The 13,014-nt window shown below is 40.3% G+C and overlaps 1 protein-coding gene across 1 annotated transcript in view; it reads left to right on the forward strand.

Annotated features, from left to right (window-relative positions):
- Positions 1-13,014, forward strand: part of hibch (3-hydroxyisobutyryl-CoA hydrolase) — a 46,157-nt gene that overhangs the window by 15,023 nt on the left and 18,120 nt on the right. Inside the window, 1 exon segment of the mRNA XM_031806024.1 lies at positions 10,150-10,269. Within this exon segment, the coding sequence (XP_031661884.1) occupies positions 10,150-10,269 (120 nt within the window).

The raw sequence follows: 13,014 nt of genomic DNA on the forward strand, positions 1-13,014 counted from the left end.
ACTTTTTACACATACAAGAACACACATACATGAAATAGTGCTAGACATGCACACAGCTATTGGGGAACTATGGAGGGATCGGGCTCACGTTTTTTGGCCTGGTGGTAGATCGGTCAACATACCCTTGAGCAGGGCATTGACCCTGGATGCTTGTGTGTGTCGCTCTGAATGGGAATCTGTTGGATGACTGGTATGATGTAGTTGTTGAGCAGCTTCCCCCGGAAGTATATTGTATGTTTTGAATATTCAATAAAAAAATACAAAACATATATATTTTTAAGTATCTGAATGTGCAAAAAGTCAGGAATGATTTGCAAGAAAGGTGGATCTTTTTAAATATGAACTATGGAGGGATCGGGCTCACGTTTTTTGGCCTGGTGGTAGATCGGTCAACATACCCTTGAGCAGGGCATTGACCCTGGATGCTTCTGTGTGTCGCTCTGAATGGGAATCTGTTGGATGACTGGTATGATGTAGTTGTTGAGCAGCTTCACCGGAAGTATATTGTATGTTTTGAATATTCAATAAAAAAATACAAAACATATATATTTTTAAGTATCTGAATGTGCAAAAAGTCAGGAATGATTTGCAAGAAAGGTGGATCTTTTTAAATATGAAAATTGACCAAAAAAAATACTTGGCTCATTAATCTATTTGGTCCAAATCAGGATGATCCATACTTCTTTGAAAATATTTATAGCAATTTATTGAACTTACAGGCAACAAATGATCAAATCATTATGGTAGGAGTGTTAAGTGTTGGTAGGAGTGGTAGGAGTGTTAAAAAGCAGTTTCTGGCTAAAGAGACAAGACTTACAAGGGAAATACATGAACTAATAGTACAGGTAGATAGCAATAAAAACGATACGACAGAGATACAAAATAAGTTTGAGGAGAAAAAAAAAGAACTTGAACTTATTCAAGAACGATCAATCTAATGTAATCTATTACAAATATAAAGCAAACTGGATGGAATATGGAGAAAAATTCACAAAAGTCTTCCTGAATCTCCAATACAGGAAGGCTAACAAAATAACTAGCAGAAACTCATTACTGAAGACAACTATGATTCTCCGAATTATATTTTTAAAAAGGAAGCTGAATATTTTAGGCAGATGTTCTCTTTTTTCGTCTCGGTAAGGAATTATTTCCAAATGATATAACAAATGGAAAATTAACAAATGTACACAAAGATCAGTGCAAAGGCCAAATTACAAAGGAAGAATATTTTGAGGCTATTAAATCCTTTCAGTCTGGAAAACCACAGGGCTTGTTGGCATACCGGTAGAGGTTTATCAAGCCTTTTTGATATACGTAAAGCTCTATTGTTAGATTGTTTTAACTACTCCTATAGAAATGATAGTCTGTCAGGTACTCAGCAGGAAGGTCTGATTTCTCTATTATTAAAACAAGACCCAGGTGGAAAATATAAAGATCCAGTCTATCTAAAAACGTTAATGTTGTGATGCAAAAATACTACCGAAATGCATAGCACTCAGAATTAAAAGGATTTTACCAGCTATTGTTCATCCTGATCAGACAGGTTTTTTACATGGACAATACATTGGAGATAATATACGACTAGAAATAATAGAATATCATGAAACATCTAAGAAACCAGTCTTGGTATTTATAGCAGATTTTGAAAAGACATTTGATAAAGTAAGACTGTACTTTATTTATAAATGCCAGGATTTTTTTCAATTTCTGTGATTCTCTTATAAAATGGGTAAAAATAATGTATAGCAACCCCAGGTGTAAAATAGTAAATAACGGCTACTTCTCAGAGTTTTGAATTGTCGAGGAGTTAAACAAGGGTGTCCGCAGTCACCATATCTATTCGTTATGGCCATCGAAATGATAGCTATTAAAATCAGGTCCATGGATTAGAAATCCAAGGCTAAAAAACAAAGGTGTCCATTGATGTTAATGACTCAAGTTTTATATTAAGTCCGCAAGCTAGATCCCTGCAATGTCTCAATGAAGATAACTTTTCTGTACTCTCTGGACTAAAACCTAATTATGAGAAGTGTACAATATTACATATTGGAACTTTAAAAATACAACTTTTACATTACCTTGAGGTTTACCTATAAAATTGGCTGATGGTGACCTACTTGGTATTCATATCACAAAATATATAAATAAGCTTTCAACAATGAATTTCAATAGAAAACTTGTAAAAATAGACAAGATCCTGCAACCATTGATCGATAAAAATACCTGTCTATTGATCTAAAATTGACCCTAGAAATAGTACTGTTAGGTTGACCCTAGAAATAGTACTATTAGGAGATCTGGAAAGAGCGGGTCAGTGAATTACTAATATACTAATACTCTTAGTAAAAGTATTTATCTTCAACTCGCAACCTGGATTCTATTCGATTAGATAGATTGAAATTGTACGTTAAACATCACAGCATAGTTGAAAGATATGTGTTGCGTAGAAATCCAAAGAGGGTGGCCAGCAGAGATAGGTGGGATGGGCTGAGAGAAGCTGAGGGTTGGGATGTGGAATTCAAGACAAGTGGGAGTGGAGTTGCTTGTGGGAGATAGAATGATGGTCAAAGATAAAAGTACAAAATAAAACATACTTTTTATTATGTTTGAATGACACTATGTTTTTACAGCTAATGCCAGTTTGTCTGAGGCTGATGCCGTGCAGGTGTTTGTACACATGCATATACACACACTCTCATTCAAATAAATGCATATAGGAACACACACATATATGTAATCGTGCCAGACGTGCACACGAACATATACAGTTGGCATTTCTGTTATGATTTTAGTTGTCCTTGATGTCCTTTGCGTTGTTGTTTGCTGTTTGCTGTTTTCTTCTGTCTTTTTCTTTTTTCTCTTTAGTTAATTCTTGGGGGTGGGGATAAAATTAATTGTATTTTTAATTTATTATTTTCTTCTTGGGGGGGGGGACTGTGGGAGCGGTCTCGGATGGTTGAGGGACCGCTATTGGGAAACTGGGGGGGGGGGGATCTTGGAGGGTTCGGGTTCACGTTTTTTGGCCTGGTGGGAGATCTGTCAATGTGCCCTTGAGCAGGGCATTGACCCTGGATGCTTCTGTGTGTCGCTCTGAATGATAGTCTGTTGGATGACTGGTGTGGTGTAGTTGTTGAGCAGCTTCACTGCAAGTATATTGTATATTTTGGATATTCAATAAAAAAAGCTTGCTAACTGCCTGGTAGTCAGCACTCTATTGTCCCTCTAATCACTCTGACATCAATGCAAATGTCATTGAAAATCTACTGACCCCTGCCTGCCTTGACCTATTGCCTGCCACTGTTGGATTATTAAACCATTATTAATTCGACATTGTTTGCATCTGTGTCTTACCTTCATACCTGATAATACGTGATGGAGATCCATGTGAGGTGAGAGGTGCTTCGGAGCAAGCAGCACTCAGGGAGAAGGGAATTATCATTATTATATTCAACCCAAGAGCACATTTTCCACTGGCCGCAAAAGGCCAGATTTTTTTAGGGGGCATTACGGCCACACAAAGGGGATGCCGCTGGGAAATTTGAGGCATTATCAAGTGCTTGTCAAATTGTGAATGAGAGACTGATGAAGTGTGTACAGCCTGCGCAAAAAAACAAAGCAGAGTTCATGCCTTTCATGAGACTTTTTTCAAATCATCATTAGTCGCACCATGCAGCCTTACAATGTATTAAAAATCAAAACATGTAGAACAACTAAAGTTACATTAATAACTCTAAATTAAGCATATAGGTGTACCTATTTCTTTGTTAACCGCTCAACACAGAATATCCGTGTGTGCGTACTACCTCAAAATATCATAACCGCTAACCGCTACATACAGCCTACATCCTTGTCACCATATTAGGTAATGTCATAGTCAACATAGCTACTAGAGCTAAAGCGCTAGTTAACCCGCTACAATCATACAGTACAGTCAGCAAGCAGTTTAGCAGTTACACCGGCGGGCCCCGGTGGCAATAAATTAATAAAACCAAAAGCTTACCTTGACTTGGAAGAGTTCCAGTGTTGGATAGCCATAACCAGCCAGCTAGCTAACATTGTGTCCCTCTCTTCTTGAGCCTGTTGTTTGTGTAGGCTAAACTGCATTTGCTAGCTCAGTGAAAGTGAAAAAATACAACGAAATATAGCTGTCTCTCTCTCTCTCTCTCTCTCTCTTGCTTCTCATTCATTTTTAAGGAAATTAATTGTTTAAAACTGTTCAACTATTGTCTTTCTCTCTATTTGAGTCAAACACATTGATGCACTGCAGTGCAAGCTAACTATAGCTTATGATTTCAGTACCTGATTCATTCTCTGATCCTTTGATTGGGTGGACATGTCAGTTCATGCTGAAAGAGCTCTGATAGGTTGCAAGACGTCCTCCAGATGTTGTCATAATTACTGTGTAAGTCTATGGAAAAGGGTGAGAACCGTGAGTCTCCTAGGTTTTGTATTGAAGCCAATGTACCCAGAGGAGGACGGAAACTAGCTGTCCTCTGGCTACACCATGGTTCTACCCTACAGGGTGCTGTTGAGGCTACTGTAGACCTTAATTGTTTTTAATCAATTGATTGGTGACATGAATATATTTAGTATAGTTTTATCTAAAAAGGATAACTTTTTAAATGTTCCCCACATTTTCTTTTAGAATGAAATTCACTGAGGATGGTTCTCCTCTTCCTGTTCTGAGGAGCCTCCAGTGATATAATTGAGAATACCCTAGAGACCCCTGATGAAGCTGTAAAATGTTAAGTATGAAATGTGCTATGCCTGGGCTATACTGTATATTTGACTAGTTGTTTGACAAGTCCTATGTTCCGGGAATCCAGATACCCTGAACGTGTACTTAGGTGGTCGGTGGTACCCGTAGATCATATTGTTCCTTTACTTTTATGGGTATGATTTCATCTTATGAAATGCTAAATTAAATGCTCCCCTTTCATGCTCCTTCATTCCGACCAGCAGTTCCCATTGCTATAAAAAGGTGAGAGATATACAGCCTCAGATTCCATCCTGAGAATAATTCTCTGTAAACCTATGTGCGGGGAATCTGCTTTTCCACTCCAGTCTCCAGAGCCTGCACGGCCATGTCAATGGGTGGTATTTTCCACTTTGGAGAAAAGGCTGCTTAGTGCCAGCAAGATAGACAACTCATATTCCGTCCATTTGAGATGTTTAATGGCTTCTCTATATCTCTGGTGTCCTGATCTGATAGGAATGTCTCACAGAACGTAACATGAACAGAATGTCCTTTGACGGCCATTTACACGCACAACACTTCACAGTCTTACCCTTCAGATTCAATCAAAATGTAATCTGAACTTCATGAAATATAGATTCATACAGTTTCATGCAAGTTAGTCAAATATGTTGAAGCGCATTTTTCTATATAAATCAACCTTAAGTTCGACAGGAATCACTCGACGACTCAGACCGTGAGCAGAATGTGATTGATTTGACTTGCTGCAAGGATGCAAATTGGAATGTATTGGGAGGAGCGGAGGTATTGACACAACCATGACACTCATCTCCGCTGACAGCCCAACACACCTACAGCAAAGGACACAGTCACCATTTCCATCTGCCGGGCACCAATGACCCTTATCTGAGGTGACCTGTCCAGGGCAGTTTAATCAACTAGTTATAGCTCTGTTTTCCTTACCAAGGTCCCTCCCCCTCTCTTTATTTCCTCAAAAACATTGTTGTTCTACTCCTTTATTTCTCTAGAAAGATCTCCTGTACAGCATGTCCTAATTTCATTCAAAAAATGAATGGGCAGCCACCCTCCTTGTACTTGTCCCCAATGTGGCCTTTCACACCCCGCGCCTCAGCTCTGGGGTAGTTGTCTGTTGCAGCCAATCCGTGTCAATGAGGGGCTCTCACTAAGTCACATCAGTGCTACATATCTTCCAGTTAACACTGCAGTGACGTCTGTTCACTCTGTTGATGTTTAGTCTGCATGGCTGTTGGTCACACAACCCCCAGGTGAACCCCGGGTGGTTGGGGTCGTCTTTGGTTTGTTTTGGCTTCATGTTTATTGTTGTTACTGCCAGCTGCCTGTCTGTCTGTAGTCACGGAGGTACTGCAGACCAGACGCTCCTTCACAGACATCAACGCAGAGCAGGTGCTGCTGTGCTGTGTGCACATCCACAGACGTATAAATCACCTATCCACATCATGTAACCTTTTCCACCTTTTTACAGGCTTATTATAAAATTGATGAAATGTTTTTTTTTTCACTCATCAATCTACACACAATTCCCCATAATGACAAACAAAAACTGGTTTTAAGAAAATGTTACTCATTTATTTAAATAAAAAACTGAAATATCACATTTACATAAGTATTCAGACCCATTACTCAGTACTTTGTTGAAGCACCTTTGGCAGCGATTACAGCCTCAAGTCTTCTTGGGTATGACGAAATAAGCTTGGCACACCTGTATTTGGGGAGTTTCTCCCATTCTTCTCTGCAGATCCTCTCAAGCCTCTGTCAGGTTGGATGGGGAGCATTGCTGCACAACTATTTTCAGGTCTCTCCAGAGATGTTTGATCGGGTTCAAGTCTGGGCTATGGCTGGGCCACTGAAGGACATTCAGAGACTTGTCCCGAAGCCACTCCTGCATTGTCTTGGCTGTGTGCTTAGGGTCGTTGTCCTGTTGGAAGGTGAACCTTCACCCCAGTCTGAGGTCCTTAGCGCTCTGGAGCAGGTTTTCATCAACTACCTACAGTTGAAGTCGGAAGTTTACATACACTTAGGTTGGAGTCATTAAAACTCGTTTTTCAACCATTCCACATATTTCTTGTCAACAAACTATAGTTTTGGAAAGTCAGTTAGGACATCTACTTTGTGCATGACACAAGTAATTTTTCCAACAATTGTTTACAGACAGATTATTTCACTTATAATTCACTGTCACAATTCCAGTGGGTCAGACGTTTACATACACTAAGTTGACTGTGCCTTTAAACAGCTTGGAAAATTCAAGAAAATTATGTAATGGCTTTAGAAGCATATGATAGGCTAATTGACATCACTTGAGTCAATTGGAGGTGTACTTGTGGATGTATTTCAATGCCTACCTTCAGACTCAGTGCCTCTTTGCTTGAGATCATGTGAAAATCAAACGAAATCAGTCAAGACCTCAGAAATTGGGAGCAATTTCCAAATGCCTGAAGGTACCATGTTCATCTGTACAAACAATAGTACGCAAGTATAAACACCATGGGACCACGCAGCCGTCATACCGCTCAGGAGGAGACGCATTCTGTCTCCTAGAGATGAACGTACTTTGGTGGGAAAAGTGCAAATCAATCCCAGAACAACATCAAAGGACCTTGTGAAGATGCTGGAGGAAACAGGTGCAAAATTATCTATATCTACAGTAAAACAAGTCCTATATCAACATAACCTGAAAGGCAGCTCAGCAAGGAAGAAGCCACTGCTCCAAAACCACCATAAAAAAGCCAGACTACGCTTTGCAACTGCACATGGGGACAAAGATGGTACTTTTTGGAGAATTGTCCTCTGGTCTGATGAAACAAAAATAGAGCTGTTTGGCCATAATGACCATTGTTATGTTTGGATGAAAAACGGAGATGCTTGCAAGCTGAAGAACACCATCCCAATCGTGAAGTACAGCGGTGGCAGCATCATGTTGTGGGGGTGCTTTGCTGCAGTAGGGACTGGTGCACTTCACAAAATAGATGGCATCATGAGGTAGGAAAGTTATGTGGATATATTGAAGCAACATCTCAAGACATCAGTCAGGAAATTAAAGCTTGGTCACAAATGCATCTTCCAAATGGACATTGACCCCAAGCATACTTCCAAAATTGTGGCAAAATGGCTGAAGGACAGCAAAGTCAAGGTATTGGAGTGGCTATCACAAAACCCTATTGAAAATCCTATTGAAAATTTGTGGGCAGAACTGAAAAAGTAAGTGCGAGTAAGGAGGCCTTACAAACCTGACTCAGTTACACCAGCTCTGTCAGGAGGAATGGACCAAAAGTCCCCCAACTTATTGTGGGAAGCTTGTGGAAGGCTACCCGAAACGTTTGACCCAAGATAAACCATTTAAAAGCAATACTACCAAATACTAATTGAGTGTTTGTAAACTTCTGATCCACTGGAAATGTGACGAAAGAAAAAAGCTGAAATAAATCATTCTCTCTACTATTATTCTGACATTTCACAATCTTAAAATAAAGTGGTGATCCTAAATGACCTAAGACAGGGAATTCTCCGACTTCAACTGTATCTGTATCTGTAATTTGCTCCGTTCAACTTCACCTTGATCCTGACTAGTTTCCCAGTCCCTCCCACTGAAAAACATCCCCATAGCATGATGCTGCCACCACCATGCTAGGGATTGTGCCAAGTTTCCTTTAGACGTGATGTTTGGCATTCAGGCCAAAGAATTCAATCTTGGGTCATCAGACCAGAGAATCTTGTTTCTTGAATCTTGTCTTTAGGTGCCTTTTGGCAAACTCCAAGCAGGTGTCATGTGCCTTTTACTAAGGACTGGCTTCCGTCTGGCGCTCTACCATAAAGACCTGATTGGTGGAATGCTGCAGTGATGGTTGACCTTCTGGAAGGTTCTACCATCACCATAGATGAGCTCTAGAGCTCTGTCAGAGGGACCATCGGGTTCTTGGTCATCACCCTGACCAAGGCCCCTCTCCCCAATTTGCCTATTTTAGCTTTAGGAAGAGTCTTGGTGGTTCCAAACTTCTTCAAGTTTAAGAATGATTGAGGCCAATGTGTTATTGGGGACCTTCAATGCTGCAGACATTTTTTGGTACCCTTCCCCAGATCTGTGCCTCGACACAATCCTGTCTTGGAGCTCTACGGACAATTCCTTCGAACCTCATGGCTTGGTTTTTGCTCTGACATGCACTGTCAACTGTGGGACCTTATATAGATAGGTGTGTGCCCTTCCAAATCATGTCCAATCAATTGAATTTACCATGGGTGGACTCCAATAAAGTTGTAGAAACATCTCAAGGATGATTAATGGAAACAGGATGCACTTGAGCAAAATTGTTCGAGTCTCATAGCAAAGGGTCTGAATACCTATATAAATACATATTTTCCGTTTTTTTTTTTATATATATACATTTGCAAACTTTTCTTAAAACCTGTTTTCGCTTTGTCGTTATATGGTATTGTGCGTAGACTGCTGAGGATTTAAAACATTTACTCAATTTTAGAATAAGGCTGTAACATAACCAAATGTGGAAAAGGTCAAGGGGTCTGAATACTTTCCGAAGGCAAAGTGCTGCTCTTTTACACTGATCTCTTATAGAGGGGAAACGTCTATAAAATGAGCTTGTGTTGACGGCAGTTTCCATTTGGAACAGGCACTTTGCAACCATTTTCAATCAGACGGGTTTACATCTTTAGTGCCATCTTCAATCAAAAACTGTTTACTTGATAAGTCTACAGAGCATTTTGATATATCAGGCCTAGTGTTTTTTTTTCAGCAGTCAGACGCTAATATTCTGCTTCCACTGTGCCACAGGGCTCCTTGAAGGGACATGGCTGCTACAGAACAGGACAGGGTGTGATAATGTTAATGTGTCTACAATGTCTAGTCTGATCATATCAGATTCTCCACTGTATTATGCCGCCCTGCCATTGGTGCTTGACTTTGGTGTACTTGAGTTTTAATATTTTGTGTGTGAGGGAGAGACGGAGGCTGTTTCCACGGTAACGATGCAGTCCTTGCCTTGTCTTGGACACACCGTTTGGTGTGCTGCTATGGCAGCAAAGGGATGCTCAGCCTTTCCTCCTGGTTAACCTTCACCCTTCTTCCTAATACTCTGTGTGGCTCGTTAAACACACACACAGAAACACACACACACACACAAAGGGCTTAACATGGCCTCTGCCTCAGTCTGCATTTACAATCTGTTGCATACCTTTCCATCAGTCACATCACTCATATCTAGCGATGGATCTTTGTATGCCCCTCTCTTTACCTTTCTTTCTCTTGCTCTAGTCTCTTTCTCATCTTCTTTCTATCTCATCTTTTCTCTCTCTCTCTTGCCCATTTCCTTCTGTCCCAATTCCCTCATTAATAATTTCCCCCTCATTATCTTCCCTTATCTTACTCACACTAACCCTTTCTTCCCCTCTCTCTCCCTCAGGGTGTGGGCCTCTCAGTCCACGGGAGGTTTCGGGTGGCCACTGAGAAGACTCTGTTCACCGTGCCGGAGACGGAAATCGGTAAGACACTGTGCCGGCATCGACCCCTGCCCTCCCCTGAGGTCCATGTTTGGCTCATGTTATTGTGATTGTGTGTATTTTCACCTTGCTTGGCACAGTCACTTCAGTGCATTAATAATAAATGGGCCATGCAGACATAGCAAGAAGAGCATCCTCCTCAGTTAGATATGAACAGGCCGAGCAGGGTTACAGACATACACAGAAACATACACAGCTGTTTCTGTGGCTGTTTCTCTGCGGTTGCCTAATGTTTTACAAAGGCTTCACATGGCATGATGTGACAATTAAACCTTAAATGTTTTATGTAAACATTTAAAAATAGTTTGTTGACCGCTTAGCCTGAATAGATGGTCACACTTCTTTCAGGTGACAGAGTCAATTGTTTTAAAAAATCTGAACACCTAGCTAATTACGCAATAGCCTGTTACCTGTTTAGGTCAATATATGTCTGATTTGTTCAAACTACAGTAAGTATGGGTATTTAAAATGAGAATATGAACCTGAGTGCAAAAATGTATTTGGCTATATGTTATTCATATGATTTTGAGTGTTGATGGTTATGGGGACCATGGGAACCATGGGAAAATACAGTTTGATATGGAAACTGACAACCAGTTATGCTGCGTGAACAGAAGGTATGCAGATGATCACCTGGTGGGCACTACCCGCTATGGAAGGAAGGAATGCTCGCCACGCGGCCAACTGCAAATCAAACCGTCGTTAAAATGCTTGAGGCCGGTCTCACGCAGAGTCTCAAAGTGTCAACCCTTGGTCTCGGACCGTCACTCATTCCCATGTGCACTTTTTACCAAGTTGCCAGGTGTGGGGTTTGCCAACATCATGTTCCACTGGGCATGATGAACACCTTACTCGTCTCGTCTATTGAAGATGGGCCACTTTTCCTGAGACGATCGATTGTAATGAACAATAGAAAGCTTTCATGGCACCCCATGCTGTAATGTGTCCCAGATAATTTTGGGAGTTTCTTTGCTTCTTTGTTATGTTGTGATTGATTTTACTGATCGCATCTTACTGGCTGCTGCTGTAGTGATTCCCCTCTTATACTGTACAAAGATGAACAGCACAGTCATTAATGGGGAGGAGCTGCCTCTGAATCGATCCAGATCCTTCTGTGTTTTTGGCAGGTTTTAGACCAACCTGTAATTATGTGTGGTTTGCAAGGTCTTGTATATCGACCCAGTAGTAATTGGCCATAATGTAGGGCTGGGTGAAGTCATATCTCCATTTTTTTCAAACTTCTGGGCGATTCATGATATAAAGTGCCTTCGGAAAGTATTCAGACCCCTTGACTTTTTCCACATTTTGTTAGGTTACAGGCTTATTCTAAAATGGATTAAATTGCTTTTTCCCCCTAATCAACCAACACAAGACCCCATAATGACCAAACAAAAACCATTTTTTTGCCATTTATGCTAAAGTATTAAAAATGGGGGGGGGGCTTGGTGGGCAGGGTTGCCATGTCCGTGCTTTTCCCAAGAATTGGGCTACTTTGAAAACGATGCCTTTGGTGAAAATATATTGTTGCAGGGTTTTAGGTTATTTCTATATTGCACCACGGCCACCATGGCATTTTTATTACATATACAGTGGGGAGAACAAGTATTTGATACACTGACGATTTTGCAGGTTTTCCTACTTACAAAGCATGTAGAGGTCTGTCATTTTTATCATAGGTACACTTCAACTGTGAGAGACGGAATCTAAAACAAAAATCCAGAAAATCACATTGTATGATTTTTAAGTAATTATTTTGCATTGTATTGCATGACATAAGTATTTGATCACCTACCAACCACTAAGAATTCCGGCTCTCACAGACCTGTTAGTTTTTCTTTAAGAAGCCCTCCTGTTCTCCACTCATTACTTGTATTAACTGCACCTGTTTGAACTTGTTACCTGTATAAAAGACACCTGTCCACACACTCAATCAAACAGACTCCAACCTCTCCACAATGGCCAAGACCAGAGAACTGCGTAAGGACAACAGGGGTACAATTGTAGACCTGCACAAGGCTGGGATGGGCTACAGGACAATTAGGCAAGCAACTTGGTGAGAAGGCAACAACTGTTGGAGCAATTATTAGAAAATGAAGAAGTTCAAGATGACGGTAAATCACCCTCAGTCTGGGGCTCCATGCAAGATCTCACCTCGTGGGGCATCAATGATCACAAGGCTTCTTCTCTCTAAGCTGAGACCTTGAAAAGGAGATATCTTTTGTTCTCAAAACAAGGATCTGGGTGTACGGCCAAATTGGAGATACTGATAGTGAGGATTTGTCACTTGCATGAACACAAAAAAATTTATTAGAAAAGCACACACATAGAACACAGAAATGTGTTTCTAGAAAAGCACAAACATAAAATGTTCCATCACATAACATTTTCCATCACAATCTGTTGGCCATTAAGTAGCCTATTTATTTATATGCCTATGTAGGCTATTGTAGCCTACCATTGTATACAATGAATATGTTGATATTATGTGATCAATGGAGTCATTGCAAATCAATTTGTGTAACTTGTGTAGCCTACCTGAAGCTGGAAAACGGATTTAATAAATAGTCTATAACTTCAGTTTATTGTTGTTGTAGCCTTGTGTTAATATGCAATTATTAATGGCCATGTTTAGGTAATGAAACTGAAAGTTATAATTTGTGATCATGGTCAATTCTATCGCAATTGCCAATCAGCTGTTGTTAGAATGCATTAGATTAAAGGTAACAGTCAATCAGATAAAAATAAAAATAAAAAATGAAGAAAAAAAC

This window comes from Oncorhynchus kisutch, linkage group LG26, assembly GCF_002021735.2.
Source record: "Oncorhynchus kisutch isolate 150728-3 linkage group LG26, Okis_V2, whole genome shotgun sequence".
NCBI lineage: Eukaryota > Metazoa > Chordata > Actinopteri > Salmoniformes > Salmonidae > Oncorhynchus > Oncorhynchus kisutch.